The sequence below is a fragment of the Strix aluco genome, chromosome 17 (genome assembly GCF_031877795.1).
Source record: "Strix aluco isolate bStrAlu1 chromosome 17, bStrAlu1.hap1, whole genome shotgun sequence".
Lineage (NCBI taxonomy): Eukaryota > Metazoa > Chordata > Aves > Strigiformes > Strigidae > Strix > Strix aluco.
The window spans coordinates 6,597,836-6,621,649 of record NC_133947.1 but is presented as its reverse complement, the minus strand read 5'-3'; the positions used below and the strand labels follow the sequence as shown (position 1 = coordinate 6,621,649).

Sequence of the window (23,814 nt, the reverse complement as noted above, 5' to 3'; positions counted from 1 at the left end):
GAAGTTTGTAACGTATTCATAAATCAGCTGCCTTTCTCCTTAATGCTGAAAACCAGGACTGACTTTTGTTGTAAAATCACTAGGAGAGGGTGGGGGAGGACAGACCAGTAAGAACACTTTATCAGAAAAAGAGTGTGTGATACTGTAGTATCCATAGTGTTTAGAGATATTAAGCCTACTTCCAGCTATTGCTTTTCTGTGGACTCTGGGCTGGGTCTTGATGGTTCTCCTATATGTGAACCATAATTGATCAAATGTGTCATGATCATGGACACAACTTCCATACTTCCAAGTATTTCATTTAGGAGGTAAACTGGAAACTGAAAACAAGGGCAAGTGTTTGAAAATGGGCTAAACTTGTCTTGGCTGTTAATTTGCCTTACTGTTTTACCTTTAAGAGGTAAGATTAACTTGTAAATCAGGTTGAATTTTAATATTTATACAAAGATGGCAAAAGGTATCTGTTATTGGGGTGGAGAACTAATAACCTCCATGGTGAAGCTCCTCCTTTGTATCTGTGTTTGGGTTTCTGTACTCTCTTGGAAAGGGCAGGTTAAAACAAACCCTGTACACCTCTCGGTGCGCAGGTCTCACATAAGTAAAATCATCTTTTCATACAGATGACTCTCCATAGGTTGCCTGTTAACTGCTTTGCAAAAAGTCTTTATGCAAAATACTACTTACTGAAAATGTTCAGAGGGTTGCATAAAAACCAATAGCAAGTGATATCATAGATGCATATCTGGAGAATGAAAGTATGTCCTTAGATAAATACTCTGAATGTAGTTATAATAGTTTTGAGCTGGGTTTTGCTTAACCTCTCCTGTGGGGCAGTCAGGCAGTTCCAGATGGTCCCAGCTCCTGGGAACCCCCATGAAAATCCAGGATACTTTGGTTTCCTTGCACAAGTTTCCAAGTAAGCATCAGGAATCTTAACTTTAAGACAAAGCAGCATGACTTTTTAGTTAAGAGCTGGTTAGGAAAATTCCCTGCCTGACTCTAAACACATCCTTTCTGGAGATGTTTCAGAGCCAGGTCTTCCCACCCATTCCCAAACCTCACAGGTTTGTACCATAATCGTACTATAGATCTTGGAGTCCAGACCAGGCATGACTTCACTAGTCATTTCTACTGCCACAAAGGAAATTAAAATGGTTCCTAGCTGTTTTATGATTTTGTGCCAATTAACACCAGCCTTCTACATCACTCAGTTGTGTCTTTTCGCACATAGCAAAGTTTCTTCCTTTCTCCTCGACTGGATTGCGCTACCTGCAAATTAGCCAGTAGCATATACGTACCTGGATGAGGATGTGTATCTAGCTAATACTGTAATGACTGCAAACAAGTTACCAACCTGTTAAAGCATTTGAGTACATCCTTAACCTGAAATATGTCTACAGATTTTTTTTTAATTATTTCCATCTTAGGCAAATTTAGGAAAAACATGCCTAAGAAATCCTATTCAAAGGAAAGAGTACTGAATGCTTAAGGCTTCTGTTGGCTGGGAATCGGGTACCTGAAACAGAAACTCACTGATTGATGTTGGTGTCTGACACTCACCATCAATGCCTTCCACAGACAGCTGCAGGCCAAGATTGTGTTGGGGATTCACCACCCAGTGATTACTGGTTGCAGTAATGTCAAACACCAGCCACCCTTCTTCTGCTGCCCAGATTGTTCGAGAGTCGAGCAGGAACAAATCTGAATCCCTGAAAAAAAGAAGTGTAATTCCCAGTTACCCAGGCTTGCCACTGGAGTCTCTATAGGCATCCACATACATGCTTTAAGCAACACACTTGGTCGGCCTTTCAGCGACAGGCAGATTATGCCAGAGCTGGGCTGGCGTGCTTTCCTGTCTAATCACCTTCAGATGAAGCACTTCTCTTCAAAAAAGGGAGGATGGGTTGAAGCAGCGTTGGGGTGGTTTTGGGTTACTTTGCTGTTACTATTAACCTTAGAGCTGCTGATGCAACTGCAGAAAAAAATGCTTGCCAGACACAGATTTGCAAAATTATTGTTTGCATATGCAAACTTGGTAATTGGGCAGACAATGCTGCTCATTATCCTTTCCACACATAATTTCCTGACTTTTATGCATAATTGTAGCATTGGTGCAAGCCAGCTGGAACACTTGGTGTGCATATATTAACATATGAAATACTTTTTAAAATTTGTTCATTTGAGGTTACAGGTAATTGATAGAGGCAATAACCCTCTGCACAGTCACAGATCTGCATTATTTTGGGTGGCAATTTTCTTTCAGTTCATTGTTAAATTTTTTTAAAGGCCACTGCTGAGTTATTCCAGTTGAAGAACAAATACCAAGCAATGAGAAAGATCTGAAACAGAGAGGATTTTGTGCATTTGAAAACGATGAAATCATTCTGGATTTACAAAACATTTCCTGGCAAATTTCTGTAAAATAAAAATTTGAGAAAAAACAGGTTCTGTGAAGAAAAGGATCTTCTTTTATCAGAAATTAAGAAAGAGATAAAACTTGGATGAAAAAATTGGATAGTGGTGCAGTTCTTTTATAAAAAATGACTTCAAGAAGAACAAAGAAACACGGTGGAAGTGTCTAGACAAGTCCTGTAAGAGCTGCTTTTGTACTTACAGTGTGCAAACACGATAACTTGTTTAAGTGTAATTATATCCTTTTGAATGAAGAAATATCCTTGGAAAACCCTTTAATCATGTCCTCAAAGCTTAAAGAAGGCCTTATTAATTTTGTCACTTTTGATTTGTCAGTGTAAATATATATATTTAACTTAGTTTACACAGTGCCTCTTGTCTGCACGAAATATCAAGTGATCAAAAATGAATCTGAGAAGTGCTGTCGTCACACAGGCTTTTGTCTCATAGCTTTTAGTGATTCTTTTCTCTGTGCAATACCAAGAAATTAGAGGGTTTTGTCCCACACAGATGACTCAAAACAGAAATGGAGTTTTATTGCAATGTTTTTACTATCTGGCTTTCCTTTCAACCTTTGTGGGCTAGAGCATATAAGAGATGATGGCTTTCCTCCGTGAGCTAATAGATGTCACCGCCTCTGGATCTGTGTTGCCTTATGTGAAATTAAACTTCTGAAATAAGCTCGTGCAGAGCACGTGAGCACATCGCCCAGGGTGCATATGAGGAGGATTCTGTCGTTTCCTCACCAATGTATGATACCTTTGGATACGGCACGGCTGAATAGGTAGATAGAGCCAATGCTGCTGAGGGTGCAGTCAGTGCTGCACGTGCAGCCTGAGGGAAAGCAGGGGCTTTCTCTGTCAGCTCAATTCAGAAAGAGGAGGCAAGATCTGATGCTTGCAAGAGATGTTTTGCAGGTGCGGGATTATGACAACTGTAATTCCTCCCTTCGCTCAGCATGTCCCTGCCTTGGAGGGAGGCACGGGAGAGGGAGTTTTGCTTTCTTTTGAGCAAAGTTTTGGTCTGTGGAAGAAGCCCTACATCAGAATTGAACTTGCTGCAACACTTTCTTGCTAATGCATAGGGAATCCTATGGGGATTATTTTGGCAGATGTTTGGGCAGCCAAAGTGGGTGGCTCAGGAAGGGGCTGTGGTGCAGTGATGGAGAGGCTCAACCCAGGTGATGGGAGCTCTCCTCTGGAGCTCAGTCAGCTTTGGGTGCACCTAGGACAGCTGAAGATAAACAGTACAGATAACCCCCTCCCTCCACATACACATTAGTTACAGGAACGTAGGATGCTTGAACTCTAACTGGGGAACAAATTTCCTGGGGCTTCATCCCCACTCAGAAGCAATTGCCCTGTTCCCACAGTGCATGACACCGTCGCGTGGACACCTCCCGCCCTTCCCTGTTTACAACACGCTGAACAAAACGCATCCCAAAGGAGCCAGGGACGAGGGAGTAGTACGGATTGGCCCGTTCCAATGGCTGAGTCCAAGTTTCCAGAAGTAAAGGGTTTTTATATTCACATACTGCATCATTTAAGCATGGCCCCTGACTGGAACTCATGATTCACACAAGGTTTAGTTAATAAGGACTTGGCTTGCTTGGTTTTTCTCCCTTATAGTTTGCAGGTTGAAGATAATAGCAATAACGATAACTTTTTTTTGTTTTTAGCTACTGCTCAACTGCAGTATTATTACTCAGAAAAACCAGCCTTTAAGCTTCCCATGCTGACATGATGCAATCAGGGTAACCAGACAACATGAGGCATCAAGTACCAGGGTGAGTCAGTCTGGGAAATTGTATAATGCGTTTGTTTTCCTGTAGTTACAGCAATGTGCAAACAATAGGCCTGGAGGGGAAGCCCGAAGTGAGAGAGATCAAAGGGACCCACTAAAGGGAAGTGTCCTTCCCACACACACTTGGAACATTTGGACCCAAAAAGGCCCCGTGTCAGACGCTCTCTAGAGAAGTTCAAGCACTCCTGGATTAGCACTTTCCACTCTGGCCCACCAGCAGCGGCCAGGGATGGGATGCAAAACCTGACTGGTGTTGCAAGTGGAGGCTCCTGAGATTGTATTGCCTGTTCTCATGAAAAGAAACCTCTTGTTCTTTAAAAAAGAACAACCTCCCTTTAAGTGAAATGCCCTGCTCTCCAAAGACTTATGGCAAACAGCATTAAATAACTAGCTAATAGACAGACAGCAAGCCCGTTCGATATCATTGTTGGGCAAGACATATTAAACATGGCAAAGGAATTTTATTCTCCTTAGACTTAAAAAAATTCACTGTGAGGGCTCAAATCTAATGATTTGTCATATGAGATAGTGCTAGTTAAGTCTAACTAATGTCACTGGTTTAGGTTTTAGCTTTGAGATGAAGGTCTAAGCACAAAGGGAAAAGGTTTCTAGTGGACATCTCACTCCCTGGTACCTTACCTACCAACTGTACACATAATTAGAGCATTCTTGGAGCGATATGAATAATAGCTCTGCAACCAGGAGGCAGAAGAGCACTTTGGCTCCTTGGCCCTGCATTCAATCCCTTCATTTGAGAACTTCAGAGCATGCGAGAAACTATACTGAACCTCTTACCAGACCAAGAGATAGGAAAAGGCACATGATCCTCATTTTACAGAAAATTAAGCTGGGACATGGAAACATTAATGTCTAGATTAGAGTTACATAAATTATGAAGTCTGGATCCAGACCACAAGTATGTTTTGTTGAGACCACATCAAAATGGCTCAGTGTTCAAAGTACTGACATCAGTGGGAGTGTCAAAGCTTTTAGCAATGATAAAACTCAGGACGTTCAGCTCAGTTTTCTCAAACATCAGGCTGTCAGTGGAACCTAAGATGAGGACAGGAGGTTGGCACTTGTGTACTGATTGCTTTGGTAGTGTCTGGCACTGGATGCCAAAAAGGAGAGTCACCTCTCGTTAGAAAACACTCCCAAAAATTTGTCTACAGGTCATATAACTGCTGTGTGGTCCATGAAATTTCCTTAGTGAACTTGTTTTCTGGACTCAAGAGTGAATAACAAGTATTGCAAAGTGAGGGTGGCTGGGGAGGATGCACATAAGATCTACACTGCTATGGGGTAGCCCTCTTACCAAACAGCCCCAGCTTTTGTGTCTGTTTTCTTTACTCACCTTCCCCATCCTCCTCACCAGCTCTGTTATTTCAACCTGCTGGTTGACAAGTGGTAGTAAACACTAATGAGCGCTTCCAAGGGGGATAAAAATAAATGGGAAGGACAGGCACTATCAGTGAAGGTGATTCTCGGCAGCTTTCATTACATTGCAAGACAAGCTGATTTCTGTGATGTGCTGGCACATCTGGGTTGGGAGCGGACTTGGAGCCCTGGCTCATCTGGCTGTGTCCTGGCAGCGGCCAGCCCAGAGCCACTGCCAGCAGGCCCTGCAGTCCTCTGCCTGCGTTCAGGTAATCTGCCAGCCCAACCAGCACACTGAGGCTTCCCTGCCGCTGCCCTGCTCTAATCCCTACCTGCTAGTTTGAGGAATTACAGACCTAACAGTGTTTTAAACAACAACCATACTGTGACACCTTGTAACTGACTTTGAATGGCTTTACAAATATGGGTCAACCCTCCCACTTCTGTTTTAAAGTGGGAAACACTTGAGGCATGGATATGTTAAATGTCTTCTTGACTCGGCATGTAAACCACAACCACTAAACCAGGAGCATAATCCTATTCTCTTGACTGGTATTCTAACCCCAGAAGGGCTGTTTGGGTCACAGGCATGGTGCAAGATAGCAAGTTTACTAACAGGCAGCCCAAGGACAGAGCTGGCATGGGGGAATAGGGGCAATTCACATCCAGGTCTGAGCAGGTGGAGGGAGGAGAAGGCAGAAAGGGCATCCTGGGAGTGTGAGAGGAGATCTGGGGTTAGAAGACATCTGTTTGGATTGAAAAACTGCAGTATCCAGATTCCAGTTTGCTTGGTGTCATTGCTTAAAGTCAGCTGCAGCTGTCCAAAGACAAGCATAGGAAAATATTTTTCAGACTTTCCTACTTTGAGAGGGCCCCAGGATCTCCCTGGGCCTCTCCCTGGCACGTTTGCAACACCCTCTGTACACAGACCTGATGCAGCCCTCCTCCCACACCTTCCCTTCCCCGCGCGCCTCGGTTCCCCTGCTTATCCTTCCCTCTCCTCCCCACTGATAAAAGCCCTCCCCGTGCCCCCGGGGAGGAGCCACCAGCCAAACACAGCCTGGAGTCTCCTCCAGGTGAAGGGATGGCCACAGCAGGAATACAGTTTGCTGGAGGTGGTTTCCAAGGACTGGTCTGAAAACTGGCTGTACTGGTAGTGAAACAGTTCTGTGTAAATTTTGTTGAACCTTGGGAGAACTCAAATTCACTTTAAAATTTCAGCAGATTCTTAATTCTGTTTTGTGTTTCTAGTAGTCGTGTTCCCTTTCCTATGTAGTGTTTGAGAAGGGTAAGATCTAGGTTACAAAGACTGATTAAAAGTGGCAATGGGAGTTTGTTACAGAGAGATGCAACATGCTTCCTAACTATGAAGCCTCTTGTAAAGGCAGTGCTGAGAGAAATGCGATTATATGCGTATCTCTGACACTTTAAGTACAGCTGTTTCTATTCAGCATTGAATCGTTGTTCATTACTGCATCACTTAGCTGAGCAAGAGCCCACTGGGGTATGCAGAATGCCTCCTGTAGCTACTCAAGTGCCTGTGAAGAGTTGTGCCTTGCTAAGCGAGTTCAAGATTTGTCAGAGGTTTTGCAGGCTGCAGTGGCTTTTAGGAATGGTCTGAAAGAGATAACTAGATGCAGCTCTGTTCTTGGAGAGCTACAGGGTTTCCATGCTAAATTTCCCCTACTACTTGCTAAAATGAATACAGTTATCAACTGACTTGCAGCTAAGTCACAAAAAAAAATTATCAAAGCTAGTCAGTGCCTTTCTAGATGTTGTTTGTACTTGCAGATACCGTCATGGGGCTGGGGCACAACATTAAAACAAACCCTTCTTTGCTGCACCATCCCTAGAATGATCACACTGGTACTTAAAAAAGCTCCAAAAAGAAGGCACATCTGCTTCACGGGTTGGGTGGGCCTAAGCCTTTCTTAGTTACTAGAATTACATGTTTCAACCCACAACATGGAAACAGACTCCAATGAACGGGAGAAAGGGGTCTGGAAAGGGGGTCAGGTTTGATCTGGGTGCAGAAGTGGTATAGTTTGAAGCACAAACTAAAGTGTTCCAGCTGCAAGTCAAACCCAGGAATGCATCGTGCAAGATCTTATTTTTCTGTAGGGCTGGTAACATGAGCGTTCCAATCATTCACTGCCTTTGAAGCCTGTGAAATCCATAATGGCCACAAAGTGAACATGTAGCAACTACATTTCAATTATCAAAGGCTGGTCAAGTACCTGGCTTTATTTTCTCCAGTAACAAAACTCCCATCGACTTCAAAGGGGTTGGGATTCACTCCACAGTGCAAGTGCTGGGTCCGATGAAATCGGAGATGTAACTCTGGGACGAGGTATTTTAGCTTCTGAAGGTGCAGACAGATGGGCAGGATCAAGCTCTGCTATTGAAGGGAGCTATACAGTCTGCATTTTTTCTGAAGCTTCAGGTTAATAAATTGAGGATGATGCCCCAACTGATAATCTGCCCCAGAACTGCACGGGTACTTTTTGAAAATACCCTAGTTCCTATCAATTGCAACAGGAGTTAGGTGTCCAGCCTGCTTAGCTGCTGTTAGAAATCCCACTACATATCTGCCTGTCTCTTCGCACTTAAGTCCCCTTTGAAATTCTTGCTTTGGCCATTGCTTACAACAGTGGAGAGTCTGAGGGTAATGGATATTTCTTTTGCAAAGTAGTTCACGAACTATTTCGTGATTCCACTGTAAAAGTATCAAAGTTCATTTTTCTTAGGCTCGTATCTGTAAGCTTTATTTAGACATGTTCCCTGTGTAGGTGCCTGAGATAAATGACCTTCAACACCTTGTAGCGAGCCTTGTGTCCTGTGGTGTGCACTCCCTAGCACTGGAATCAGCTTTGCTTTCCCACAGCACCCAGGAGGGAGGAGACGGAGCAGCACCTGGCTCCCTGAGGACAACCTTTAGTTTCCACTAGCAGAGTTTGAGACCACAAACAGGGACGTGAGGTCCTCCTGCTCAGCACCCTTCTCAAGCCAGTCACTGGCTTTATAAAACTTTTTCCCAGGCTTTTGGGTGAGTGAGCCACGAAGACCAAACAGAAGTTGGACATGAGTCACTGGACTTTAAGTTATGCACACGAAAGCTTTGAGACATGTTATATTAGTCAAAGCATCAACTGTTTTCACAGTGTTTATGATATTAGGAACATTTTTGTTCATGAATGTACTTGTTTGCTTAAAGTGAATAACTGATGCTTTGTGCCTAAAGAATGCTGTACATGCCTTTTAGAAAGGTGATGTTACCAGTTTGAAAAGCTTGCCTTGCAATGAATTCATAGATTTGGAAAGGCCAGAAAGAATATTTGACCATTTAGTCTGGTTTCCTATAAACACCTGTAATAATACCTTCAGTCTGACAGAGATATAATTTCTATAAATCAAAGTCCAGAGTGGCATCCTGCCTGCTACAAAGGACGGGGCTGGACTCTCATTTTTACTGTCAGGGTTGTTAGCTGTCTATGTGCCCATGACTGAACAGGCAGATGGAGGAGAGCTTCCACCCTGTGTTCAAATGTTGGTACTATTGAGGGGCAGGATTTCAGAAATATTCTGCTGTGGGTGCAGCTGTTTGTCTGGAAAGACCTATGCCTGTATTTGTCACTGAGAATAAATTGCAGACAAGAGATGTTGCTGGTGAGATACCTGCCAACCTGCCTGAACTTGTAAAGCAAGTCATTAATTGTTGAACTGCTCGTACTTATGGTTTATTTGAACTGAGGGCACACCATCACACCCTCCAAACTGGAGGCTCATCTGAGGTTTAACTGAAAATCAAGCCTTCAGCATATTCGATGGTGTCTTCACCCTCAAAGGAAAAAATCTCTAGTCAGCCTCTGCTTGGGCTTTCCAGCTGCATCCCCTGCTGGTTTTGTGGCCCTAGAAGCTGTCCTGATCTCTGCTGTGTGTTGCTGTGTTACAAAGGAGAGACGATGCTGCAGCTGCCTCTGGGGAGCCTGGCACTGAGCTTCTGTGCTTTGGTGCACTTAAACAGGAGGCGCCCGTAGCAGCGGGGGCACAGGCCTGGAGAATACCTGGTGTTTCCGATCCCAAAAGGCAATTCCAGCAATCTCCTGGGAGATCCCACTGCTCTCTTATCATCATAAGAGCACAAGGAGAGGGAAAACCATTTGTTTTTTTGTTGGCCATTGTACCTGCCATGCTGTAGGGAGAGGAATCTACAAAGCCAAATGTGAGCAAAGGTTTTCTTGCCTGCGTGGGGGGGAGGGTTTGGCTTTGTTTTGCTCTTGTTGCTAACAACGTCAGATGGGTCTGACTTTCCAGCCTGCTCAGGGTGAGACAAACAGCCAAGGAAGCATCAAAGTGAATGGGTGGTTTTTGATCAACATTGGAGAGAGTTTGTTTTCTTTCTCCACTTGCCCAATGACACACTGACTTGGATGACTGGTCTGTGACAGAGCCGGTTGGAAAATGTCAGTGGAAAAATGCAGAAAAAGAGCAAATATTTTTACAAATGCTAGTGACAATATTTCTACCTTTGGTCAATCCAGACCAACAGGAATATTTTTTCAGGACAAGCTGTTCAAAACTCACCGCTGCCTGTGCCAAAATGTATGCAAAGGGTGAATATGCACGAACACTCATTAAAAATAGTGTTCCTGTGGTGAATATGATGCAGTAAAATTGCATCTAATCTTGTAGCTGGAACATCTGTATAATTAGCAAGATTTCTCACCTCTTCCAGCCAGTGGTTCATGTATATGCCTGCCCTTTTCATACATTTTTTCCTTTAGGAATAAGAATTTATGAAGGAGACAGTTTGCAGAAACACTTGCTGCTCCACACATAACTATCCCCAGTGTGTACCTTGCAGCACACTCTAAACATAGTTATAACAAACCTGTGGATGTACCATCATAAAATTAAGGTAATAAATGTCATCCCTCACTGTCAGTAAGATTCTTAGTGGGCACCTACCTCACTCATCAGGATCTGCAGGAGAACTTCCCTGGCATCTGATGAGGAAGGACATTTAGTCCAAGAACAGGTTTCTGGCAATTCCTTAATGCCCTGACACACTGGTTAGGGCCTCTTCATCTGCCAACACATTTCTTGTTTCTGCTCTTCCCAAGAGTGAAAAGTCATCCCTGCAAGCTTGTACCTAAATAACCTACTCAAGTAGTACAGCAAAGGAAGCTTCTATCTCTGGAAGGGCCTAAGATGGAATAAACTTAAATGCTTATGGTAAGCAAGACATCTAATGGGTCCTATGCATGTTTGTGGCTTGTTGCCTTCTCCTGTAAGAAAGCCTGGTTAAAATGTATAGTTTGAATCATGATTGTTTGATAAAAATAGATTAACATTAGCATAGTCCCCAAACCCTGTAAATAATTGTGTCATTAGAAATGCCAAAAGAACCATGGATTTTAAGCCATAAAATTAGAATTTCAGATGTGGAAGAAAACACACCAGTGGTTAAATACTTTTACCATACAGTAAAGCTGGTTGAAATTCTCGCCATTTAAAAACAGTGATAAGGTTTTCTGTCATATTTCAATTTTTTTCTGCATTTTTATTAGCTCTTATAAAAATATAAAGCCAGAGTCCTGATTAGACTGTTTTTTTCTTACCCTTTTGGACTTTCCCCTTTTTAAATCCCTAGTGTTTCTCTTGTCATAAACCTAAATTAGGGCTGTAGTATTACTACCCCACATTTACTAGTCCTAAAGAATAACTTCTGACTAGCATGTGACTGTAAATACTTTCCATGTAAATAAATGCAATCTCACTTTTGGTAGGATTTGTATGTAAAAGAAATACGTGCAAATGAAACTAAGTGCCTTTGATAAATGGTTTGGGATTGCTGATTAATTGGAACGAAAAACAGATGAGAAAACTGAACATATGTTCTTATTCAAGTTCCCTGGAGGATTTGTCAAGGAGCTTGGCATACATTAATAATTGCTTGGAAAGGATTTAATAGCTCATCTTGTAGTTTTGCACATGCAAAACAATCAGTCAATATAAAAAGCATGGTGTCATCTGTCTTTGTTAATTAGGGATCTCAAACGGTTTCGGTAGTAAAGGCTAGTAATTAAGCTACAATTAGAAAGGAAGCATTCAGATGTGGTTTTGCCACCTCAGGATCCATAAGCGGCAGGAGGAAGAGCGTAGGTCTTCCAGAAATCTTGAAATACTCTGACTTTATGATCTTCTCTTGCACTAGCACACGGCCAGGCTTGTTGGGTCCTCAGCTACTGTGTGCTCCCAGGGACAAGAGCGACAGCGCTTGGGATGCTCCTTGGGGCGAGTGGAGGCTCACAGGGCACCTTCTCCCCACGTCCTCAGTGGCTGACTACACATGGCAGCTACGTGCCCACTGCACTAGCATTGACTGAGATTTCACTGTACAGCCCTGATGCCTAAACGCAGCTCTTCAGACACTTTTGCTAGCACCAGTGTTCCGAACAGTATCGAACATAACTCTCTGAAGGAACATACTGTGCTTGCGCTTTCATTGGGATTTCTCTGTGGGTCACTCACCTTCCCGGGTGCTCCTGGAGTACTTGGTAGACACTAATCTGGAACGTTTCATTATCGAAGCGTTCGCGGATGTAATCCTTATATATCCTGAACTCGGCAGCCGTCACTGCTTCCCCCTCTGGAATTCTGGAGAGATCAAACCTGAACTCTCGGTAGTGGCAGCGCTGATGGTGAAACTCTCTGTCATGCTCCACTGAAACAGAAAAACAGCCCATTAGCCACCTGCTTTGTTCCCTTTCCCCTCGCCATCAAACAAGCTTGTGAGTTGCCACAACAGAAAAGGGCAAGAATATCTGATTGCAGCATCTCATGCTGTTGTTCGGTTCATTAAAGCATGTAGGAAATACATGACTATCTGGGCTATTATAAGCATAGATGTGTTTATCAGACTCTCTTTGAAACAGTTTTACAGCTGGCTGGTACAGGGTGTGGGTGACTGTTGTGTTTTAATGATTTTTGGCAGCTTCATGCTTGACAAGTGACTCTGGACATTTGCCACCGGTAACGACCGAGCTGCTGTGGGAAGGCGCTGAAAGAAACAGATGGGGCTTTTCAGGAGTGCTGGTTCTTGGCCTGTCTCGGCTTCTGAAAACTGCAGACACACATGCATACCCACACACATATATATACACAAATTCCAGTCCTTGAGGCTTTTCATGCCAGTGACCCACATTCGGTGCCAGCTGAATTCATCATAAGCTCACAGCCCCGCTCCAAAGGGTCAAAGCTTTCATTTTAAAGCATCTTTAGTGATCAGGGATGTGAAGCAAATGTTCAAAGTGAGGACCTTCTTCCACTTCCCAACCCTGACCGTGAAATAACAAGAAGGGCCAGAGTCCTCCCAGTGTTCTCACCAGTGTTAGGACAGTGCGTTACCCCACCGAGTGACAGGTCTGCCTGTCCTCTGATGGGCAGCCGATGGTCGCGTGTAACACTGCTTGTGTGTATTGAAGCTGAGGGTCAGCGTTGCAAGGAAACAAAGACTTCAAGACTGTCCTCCAGCAAGGGGGAGGCGAGGTGTCAGTGCCCCATCCCAACACATAAAGCTGAAGCACCCTTCTTGGAATAAATTCCAAATTAAATAGACAAGTTGGACAAAGGAAAATGGGGAAACAGAGGTATATGGGGATGAACTGACTCACCAGAGGTCACACTGCACAACATTTTAAGAGCTGAGGTTTGAACCAGGGACTTCCTGTATGTCCCAGTCCTGTCGTCTGTCCACTTGACCTCCCTGCAGCTCGACTGCACAATTCAAGTAGTTAGCTTTGAGATTTTCTTGGCAAAGAATGTGTGTCTTTCTACAGGCCTGATTCTCTTCTGGCAGCAGTAAATCCATTGTGTAAATCCATTGACTTAAATGGAATTACTCCTGAAAAAGAGGAGTGTCAAGCCTGCGCCTGGGAAGTGCTATTTAAATTTACAGCTCGGCACTGCAGAAATGTGTATCGGCACTGGCGATGGGCTGCCCTGTGGCAGGGACGGAGCGTGGGGAGCCTCCGGGAACCGGGCTGTGTCCAAGTGCTTACACGGAGCAGGTTGAGCGCTGCTTTGCTGGCCAAGATTCAGCAGCTGGCCACGGGCTCTTCCTCCTCTTGCACATTACTTTTGCAAGGAGTCCAGGGCTTGCAGTTTGCCACTGTGTGATTGCTATTCAGGGAAATGCTTCAGAGCTCTTACTAATAGCTGGGATTCATCTTAGAGAAGTTTCTTAGGTAGAAATCCCTAAACTTTCCAAGATGAAGGCTATTAAGTTCAGCAAATAGTTTTATAGGTTGAGCAGTCTTAGCACGCACTGAATGAACAAAGTTATTGTTGCACTTCTAGCTATAACATCTTGTACAGCCTCAGGAAGATCACTCTGTCTCTCATACTCTGAAGTGGGGGAATACTGTGAATATTCGCCAGCATTTGTAAAACATTTGGTAGGCTAAAACTGCCCTGTAAGTGCTAGCAACACTATTAAATGTGCCTCAATCTCTTTCCTCCAAAGTATTCTCAGCAGAATAAGATATGAAGAGTATGATTTCAGTCTCAAAGGAATTTGTCTGCACCTAAATTATAGAGGGGAGGAAAAAATATTTTAATATGGAATAGCTGCTTTAACCACAACTATAGAAGAATGAATATAATGTTGTGTGGTTTTAGTTATATTAGGGATAACATCACCAGCAGGGTGTATTATAGAGGTCTAGCAGTAGGATGTGCCAATGTGATTTGCTTCCAAACACACAGGAAAGCTGAATTTTCAAAGGAGGGTGGGTGCACCTTCTCAGTGTATGTATGTGATGACAACTACATCGGCCAACACCAGTCTGTAGATGCACTTCATACACAAACTCTGACAACAAACACATGAAGATGAAACTTTTTTGGGTGCTGCTAGAGTTCACAGTGATTCCCACTGCAGAGCCCCAGAAAAAAATGTGTCATATTAGTATGAAAAATTAACGGCCAGGGTCATTAAATAAAGAGCCCCGAAGTTTGAACTTTCCCATGCTTTGCAGATGTTTGGATATAGGGTTCTGGGCTGAGCCATCTTTAGTGTTAAAGCAAACATTCCTGTGGCTATAGTCATTAAGATCATGAAAATATGTGGATATGTAACTGAAGAAAGAATCCCAAGAAACCCTTCAACTCAGTGTTTATTGTTTTTCCCCTTTTTCTTTGCACTCTGGACCTATCTGCTGACCCAGAAGTAACAAATCCTTTCAGAACTAATTTATGAGAAACACTGACCCTGAATCAACATCTGTTAGATGACTGCAGTAAATCTTATTACATAATTAAACACCAAAATCTATGTTAAAATAATGTTAAGGGTCTGACTTCAACTCATAAAAGCAAGACTCTTCATTATGAAGGTTGAAATCCTATCCTTAATTCATGCTGCTGTGCGTTGGTGTTTGTGAACATATGGTACAGTATATATGATCGTGCACTTTTTGTAGACCCCAGTAATACCTTAAGCACAACAGCACGAGGTAAGCAGGGGAGCGCTCAAGAAGTCTGAGTTTCCTGGGTTTGATGGGTGTTAGTCAGACCTTTGACAATACTGCAACTGGGTCGTTTCCAATTAATTACCTGAGAAGTTTAAACAGGGAGGGGTGTTTAACAAAAAAAAAAGGGGGGGGGGGAAGAGTGGTATTTTAAGTGTTCACTGAAAAAGTCAAGCGAATTGCTACAGCTCTTTGACTATGACTGTAGTTACTCCATTAGATCTATAAAATCCATGACCCCTGTTGACGCAACTTACCATAATGAGGACCTTTTGGTCATTCTTGAATAACTTAATCTCAGCTGTTTGTCAGCCATTATGTGCTAAATGCTTCCTTAAAAGTCATCAAGCAATATGAATATTTGCTGGGTATGCTTAATAGCCCTTCTGCCCAAAGAATTTGAACTCACGTTTGTCCCAGGTTCGTAGTTCTTACAAATCACTACTACCCAAAGGCTTTTGGTGAATGGTTTTAGCCCAGTTCCTAATTTCAAACATTGGAAACTCCAGCTCAGAAACTGTCACAATTCAAATGCCTTGGCAAGGCAGCTGCTTGGAGAGGAAGCCAAAGCTCTGGATGTGCAATCAAAGGTTGTAAAATATGAAAAGGAAGAACACTCTTGAAAAATAATTCTGCTATGAAACAGGCTGTGTGACTTAGCTGTGGGAAAACAGTGGATTTCCTCTCCTAAAGAAACAATCCAAAGTCACTCACAGGTGATGCATGTGTAAATGCACCTCTTCTCATTTCTAGAAGTGGTATCCCATTCTGGAGGCACAAGTGCTGTAGAGAAATTACGACCTAATTTAACACATGGCTCAATCTGCTGGTGCAAAATACCTCTTGGGCATCGTGAACGTGGCAGTTAATTGTAGCTACGGTAGGTGGGCATCAACAGACACTCCCTTTGACATAGTCTTTTGGGAAAGAAAAGGTCAAGATGATGGGACTTGAGAGCTGTAAGACGGAGGTGGACAACAGATTAATGAGAAAATAAGCAAGACACCAAAAAGTGTGCAGAACAATTAAGGTGATCCAAACAAAACAAGCACTTACCATAGGTTAGTGGTTATCAGTAAATCTGCCACACCTCTGTTGCAAATATGCAAGTAAGATCAGCATCTTTGAAAGCCTGGCCTTGACTATCTGTCTACAATCTGAATGCTGCACAGACGGCACTCATCTATCTGATACAGATAGGGCTCCCATCTCTCTGAAGTCTTTTGTCTCTCCAAACTGACTTTGTTGTGGCATTGTGGTGATGCAAGAGGAGGCAGGATGGCACAGTTGTGCAACAGTGGGGATGGTTAAAAGAAAACACGATGGATACATGTGCTCAGGTGTGAAGTAGCCAGGTATCAGATCCAAAAATATGGGAAAGCTGGAGATAAAATGTCAACAAATCCCCAGTACTTGTTTTGACATGTCCTAAAGTGTACTCATTTCAGATACAAAACTTGAAAACATTAAGATGCAGGGATGAAAAAGCGTAGTTACAGCTAGAACTCATAGCAGTACAGTTGGAACCAGTACCAAAAAAGCAATGTTGGACAGCAAGTCTTGTGATCCTGGTTTAACACCCCGGGGTACCCAAACTTCTAAAGCAAATGACACATCAGCACAAAGCTGGGAAACTTGAACTGATCCCACATTTGGTTGTTTTCACAACAAAATATGTTGAAGCTAGAAATATGAGCACCAACTATTTTCAGCTACTTTGTAAATCACTACTGGTAAGTGAAAAGCTGACCTGAGCTAATTTTGTAAACGCTGGTTGGACCACTGGTTTTTTTAATACAGATTGATGGTAGGCAAGGCATGACACATGACAGCAAAGATTATGCTGAGACATAACTTTCAGTAGTTATTATTTCTCTCTATACATACCAAAGAAACCTTACCATTTTAGCCTTAGTACCGAGCGCAGTAGCACAATGTCAATCATTAACTCCATGTGTCATGCGAAGAATTAGTGAATCACAGCAATAATTTTCCAAGAATGACTGTGTTAAAAAATAATTACAGAAGCGTTAAAGGGCTAATCCAAACCCCAGGGAAGTCAGTAGAAATATTTCCACTAATTTCAATGGATTTCATGGGAGGCCTTACTTTTGCCAATTTACCTAAGTAAGTATTTTTATGCTTTTGTTTTCCGAAGATGAAAAAAATCTCTTTTTCACAAGCAAAGCAGACACCAGATGAATAGATTCTGTGCTTAGTCTGCCAAACTGGGAAAGCTTCAGTAATTCCATACCTCCTCCTCCCTGGCACATTTATGTGATGCACTTGGAATAGATTTTGAATACTTAAACAAGTAAAAACTTAATTTCCCTGTTAACACTTTCACCTGATAATATGTTAATTGTTTTTATAAGGCACTTTAAGAGTAGTTGTCTCATTTATTGTAGTGCTCACAACAATTAGAGTGCTACTTGTTTATCATTTACGATGAAAAAAAAACACCGAAAGGAATGTGCAGTAGGGTGTCTGTAACTTCTTTACTCCCAAAAAAGGCCAGAAGGGGTTTCTAAAGGACTTTAATCTCAAATAGATTAAAGGTCCTGAATTCCTGAGACTGAAAGATAAGTCAGAGGAAAATAGATTCCAAAAGACAACACCCCCTCGCCTCAGCCTCCCAGGCAGGAGACTCGGCTGCAGAGCCATCGGCAGTTGCCTAAGAAACCCTTCAGAGATTTGGATGCCAAAAAAAATCTGCCCCACTGCAGCATCAAGGTCTAACAGGTTTTCAGATTCTACCTGCGCCTGCCTGGCCCCAGGGACTGAAGAAGTCACGTTGGTGAGTTTAATGGGTAGAAGAGTCTCTATCTGCTTTCCCTCTGATAGCTGCAGAGCTACAGAAAATAAGCACTATTTCTTCAGAGATGGCTGAGGGCTGGCTGGCTTCTCCGGTGAGCCAGTGGATTGGTTTTGGCCTTAGGGCAAACTACACTTTGAGTTACACTGTTTTCATCCAGCAATGTAAAATCTTGTTTGAATTTTCCAAGAAAACTTACCTTTAATTTCCACCATCACCACCCCTTGAGATCAAAGCCAAAACTTCAGAAACTCTTCTGCATCATTTCAGTGTACAGCACGAGATTCCTAGAAACCAGCTGCCCTGGGACCACCAGCTTTGCCTGGGGTCCAGGAGCATTTTCAGCCTATGTGTGTTACTGCTTTCAAAGGGAAGGTCCACTCCTATCTACTGCTTCACCCTGCTGTCTCCCTTGGGAAATGGATTCAACTGGAAAAGAATTTTCCCTTCCCAAGATGAGTTTTTAGGTGGATCCCGTCCTCATCCGGCTCACTGCGGTGCCCCAAGAGCAGTGGTGGCAGGAGGAGGAGCAGGGACCTCCCAGCACGGCGGGAGGGAGGGCAGGGCCACCCCTTGGACTCTGGGCTTGCAGCGGTTGTGAAACTGAGCTGTAAATTTTCAGGATGTCAAATTTGAGACCTCTTGATGGGATCCTAATTAACAGGCATTAAATGTTCCCTCTATAAATTGCACTTCTTTGTCTCTAAATTGGTGGATAAAACCATGTCACTTATGAAATATAGGCCTTTTCTCCTTATGTTAGTGAGGTTCGAGGAGGAGGAAACCAATTAGGGGAAGGATCCAGCGGTCTCCGCAGCTGAAAGAGCCTACTGGGCTCAGCGGGATTCCCGACTGAGCAAGAAGTGCAAGGTCACTCCTTATATTTTTCTGAGGAAAAGGGGGAGTATAATAAAGGTTGCAGTAATGTCATGCCAGGCCACAGTCTGCTAAAGCACATGTTTCCCTCCTCATTGTGCTTGACAGCAAGAGTTACAGGGCAGTGGCAGTAAATTTATAATGGCAAGAATTTGGTAATGTGAAGTTCTGTGATTGGTTTTCATTTGCTTCATCCTCTCAGCTACAAGATTTACATGCTGACATTAGGCAGCTAAAGCAGCAGTTAAAGAAATATTTGAAGAAATAGTTAAAGAATATAAGTTGGGAGTCCTATAAATGGAGTAAAGAAAATGTCCTGGGTTGAGTGACGAGATTTTATTTTTTTTCAAAGAGTGGTGAAAACAGTATTTGGAGGGCTTTTTTACACTGGATAGTTGCAGCTCTCCAACTCATCTAAAAGCTACTGCAGGTTTTTTGAGAAACCTAAGAAAAAACAAATGCACCCTTGATTTTGGTCTGTGAGATAAGCTTACTAGAAAAATAGTCTGTGGTTTTTCTATAACTCATTAATGCATCCCATCACCAGGGACTGCCGCCATCCTGCCACTTCTGAAAACACAGTCTGTTCTTCAGCCACAGGCCCAGGACCCCCAGGGATTCTGGGGGGGGTCTGGGCTCCTCTGCCGAAACCCTGTCCTGATGGTCTCATTCCCGTCTGCCCTTTGCAGAAGGGGCTGCTCTGAGCCAAGACAGCGCTCGGCAGAAAGGAACCTGCACCCAAACACTCGCTGCTCATGTTCCCATTTTACAGCTGGGTGAAGGGGGAGGTGAAGGTGATAAGCATGGTAAATTCAGTGCGTGGCAAGGCAAAGTCCTGCCCCATCCACGGGTGGAAAGCAGGACTAATGCATTAATTTCAAATGAGATGGAAACCAGGCTCCATAAATTCTGATCTCCAACCCTAGAGGTTAGAAACAGGGGGGTTCAAAATTCTTTAGTGCTCACTCTGCAAAGCGATCTGGGATAAGCATTTTTGCTTCGAAAGGGGGAAAAAAGGCGCCCTTTGGAGTTAATATTCTTCCTTTAGCCATCACTTCATTTTTTCAGCTTTCAGCATGAAGGTGGTGTTGCCAGCAAGACCACCTAGCCACAAACCCAGCAGGGAGCTTCCAAAATTCTTCTGAACACTGACTCCTTGTTATAAATTGAAAAGTGGTAATAGCAACAGTGCATATCACATCTGTGCCAGGCTTTGGGCCTGGGAAGGAGCACTCTCCCTACTGCTGAACACAACTTGGAAAGATCCTTTCAGTCCACACATGTATCAGCATTAGCCATTTCTTTGTCAACAAATCCCTTAATACGTACCCTTTCTATCATGTACAGATGTCCAAAAAATAATGGAATACTGTACTACAAGATTAAACACTTTAATGTCAGCATATGTGTTGCATGACTCTGAACAATGGTATCATTGTGCGTGTACAAACAGCGGGTTGAGGGAAGATGGGTTTAATTATCTCCAAAGCAGCAGCAAGTTCTTCCTGACTAAGTTAAACTTCAGCTAGCAAGGACCGCTCAGAGCAGAAATTGGTATTTCTCTAACAAAACGCCTGGGCCCTTTCTCATGTTCTTCCAGCGTTAGGGTTAGTGTCACACCCGCCTCAGGCAGGGCTCTGGAGAGCAGCGTGGAGCCACCTGCTTCCCTGGGAGCCGCTGCTGCCAAGGGACTGCTGCTGCGAGTCACCACATCCTCTCACCCCATGTGTCGCCCAGGAGACTTTTAAGTTAAAATTCCTGAGGGTGGTAGATGGCAAAGGGGAAACACAATAATTGGGAGGGAAAGGACAGAGAGAAGTGAGCATGCTGCCTCTGCATTTGGAGACGTTCCCCTGCCAGGATTTCTTTGCAGGCACTTTCAGGCAATGCTGAATGGTAAAACTAGTTTTCTGTAAAGAACATCCATGAAATATCTGGGCAGGTTATGCACAAGTAATCCATTTTCTTTTCTGAGTGTGCCCTGATTGGTACCCATTTACGCTGTGGTTTCTCTGCTGAAATCGGAGCCAGACTAGATGAAAGGTATTGTGAAAAATTTACACGTGGGACTGCTCTGTGAACACGAAACTCTCCTAATAGTAAACAGACCAATCGTGGTGCGAATCCTGATGCTGTTTGCAGTGTCTGTATGTGTATCTGGGGAAAGCAAAGTTAAATAAGCAAGGAAGAGTTGTGTTTCTTCAGAATACCCTATTCACAGCCTTAGCATGTGAAACACGGCAGCACATAGTGCTGCAATCCATCTGCAGCTGCTGTAACACACTCAGGACTGCTGCAGGATTTGGGGTGTGTGAGGGAATGGAGAAATGGGGGGTGACAGGGGAAAGAAATAAATGGGAGTTCATGAAGTTCTTCCTTTAGAAAGACGCTCTCTATTTTCATCTTCCAGGAATCCAGTATCTCCTGCAGGGCCTCCCTCACCAGCCTCGCAGATCTTGTTTCTCTTCCCCCTTTCCCTGGGAAGGGGAACCCAGGATAGTGCTGATCTGGGGATCTGCCCCTAGCAGCTCTCCCTTACCCACCTTGGGGGTGGCATTTTTCCAGAGAGACAAAGGGCAAGCTGGGGACTGTGGTGATGGTGCAAAGCATGGCTCCTCCTATGTTCTCCCAACTGGCCAGCATTGTGGCCATCACAAAATGTCTCAAGCTCTCATGCTGTCACCAGGAGCAAGGTTAACCGAGGCTGGTATTTACCCTCGGCAGCAGCACCACCGACAGACTGGGGCTGTTTGCCGCTCTGTGTATCTGAAAGATGGGGATGCACCTGGACAGCAGCTCCGACCTGGGGACTCCTGCAGGGACCATGGGCTGCACAGGCAGGCTGAGGCAGCTGCAATGCTTCCTGCCCACCAAAGGCAATCTTAGCTCTTCTCTGCACCCTCCTCTAGAAATGTCCCTGTAGTCAAACTGAGCAGCAAGCAAAATCAGGCAGAAGCTCATCATTACTCCTGCTGTCTTGTTTCTGTCTGCACCATAATGCATAGCATGGAGTAACACAGCTTAAGAGCAGAGGTGCGCTGCTGTCTAATACATCCCCTACACCCTAAATCCTCTGGATGCAGCTGTGGGAGATATGTGAAGATGCAGGCATACATTTTTCTTTTCCCTCTTTGAACAGAGATGACTGCTGCGTTAGGCTGCTCTCTTTTTTTTTGTCACGTGGGGGACAGTAAGGCTGCTTTCTGGTGCTGTGAAATCGGTGAGTTGTATCTGGTGAGGCCAACTTCACGGGGAAGCTGTGCCAGCGTTAGGTGTGAACTCCAAGTCACACATTTTGCCAGTGCATCCAAGGGTCAAGGAGATAGAGGCAGCCTGGGGAGGAGGGGGAGGAATCGTGGATGAGGGTCAGGATGGTGGGAGACTGAGGTAGCAGCACAGCACAGAAAAGGGTAGAGGAGAAAGCAGTGTGATGGGTGTCTCAAGGGGGAGGAGGTTGCAGAGCACAGAGGGAGAACAGTTAGTGACAATATGGTTCATTGAGAAACATAATCCCCCAGTCCACCCAGCAGACAAATGGGGCCCAAGGTGCTTCCTGCAACCTGCTCTGAGGCTGGAGGCCTCTCAAAAAATCACTGATGCAAAAACCAGCAGTCTGCCCTGTCTGCTTGTACACACAGCGCTGAGCAAATGGAAACACGTCCCCAGCCCAAGGAAGGAGAGACAAGTGGCTGAACAGATCTGGTCAGAAATGTGTATTCAGACAGGGAAGATAAGAGGCAGCGTGAGGGAAACCTACTACAGGGAAACCTAAAATGGGCTATTTGGGATGAAATGCAAATTTTGGAATAAAAAAATCCAGGTCATTCTTGAAAGCTTCCAAGCGTGAAACAGTTCTTCTTCAGCTTGGACCAAATATCAGATCAGGGGAAGGCAAGAAAGTTTTCCTGAATTGTTTTTAACCAGCTCTAACCTAACCTCAGGTAAAGGAAGACAGCCCACTAGTGACTGGCAGACAGGAAGGGTGCTCATCTTCGGAGGGTGAGGGCAGCAGCACTGCACGCTCCCCTGCTCTTCTGAGGGTGTCTGCTCACACCCCGATGTCTGTACACGGGAAGGACTAAGCATCTCGCCAGGAGGCTGGGAGCCTGCAGCACAGGCACCTAGATGTGCAAGAAGGCATGCACAGAGGACATGCAAACAAAAAAAAATCGTGATATAGTAACTCTTTGATGCAATGATTTGATCATGCAGAGATGCGACAGCATCAAAACTATGCTCTTGCATTCCAATAACTACACTGGGGCAAACTAAGAAGGCTTCAAATGTATTTGATAAATTAGATACAGTTCATAATAAACAGCCTGAGTCAGTAATCTTGGGAAGGTCGCTGCCCAAGTGTCTCTACAAAACAGACAGAAATGGCTAAACGCAGAATTGATGCCCTGGAGAGTGTGTTCATCCACATTTGCAAGGCCAGAGTCCTCTGCCTTACACTGGGATGGTGAGAGAGGATACTACCTACCAACTTAGTTTCAATTTCTTCTAAATCTTGCTTCCAGAACGTGAATAACTTTATTAAAGTTATGCTCATAAACTGATGCTTTTCAAGCTGCTAATTTTCTCGTGCTACATAATTTTTTTCAAGTTGCCTTCTGTTCCTTATTACTATTGGTATATTATTATATAGCATAAAGTTACTTACAGCAAAAGATTCAACAACATTTGCAAAACTGATATAGAAGGAAGGACTGGATTCTGGACTGGTACAGCTGGTTTAAGGTATTTTAGAAGTAAATGAAATCAAATGAGAATTTATAATCCTTCCTGAGGTCTGGATTCCATCAGACTAAACTCATTAGGCATTAAGGTGCAGGTGCAGCTAAATAAAGGATTGTTCTGCTTTCCTTAATACCGTAGATTCACATCTTGAGTTCAAAATAAAAGTCTTTTAAAAGCACGTGTATATATTGTGCATCTACTGGCAACACTTGAAAGAGAAAGTTCAGCTGATGGAATCTTCAAATGCCTCATTTTTGT

General features: G+C 43.8%; 1 protein-coding gene across 1 annotated transcript in view; it reads right to left on the bottom strand.

Annotated features, from left to right (window-relative positions):
- BMP7 (bone morphogenetic protein 7) overlaps nt 1-23,814 on the bottom strand; it is a 47,267-nt gene that overhangs the window by 10,220 nt on the left and 13,233 nt on the right. Inside the window, exons 2-3 of the mRNA XM_074843320.1 lie at nt 12,127-12,319; nt 1,561-1,709 (exon numbers count right to left, since the gene is read on the bottom strand). Coding sequence (XP_074699421.1) covers nt 1,561-1,709; nt 12,127-12,319 — 342 coding nt within the window. The remainder of the gene's footprint in view (nt 1-1,560; nt 1,710-12,126; nt 12,320-23,814) is intronic.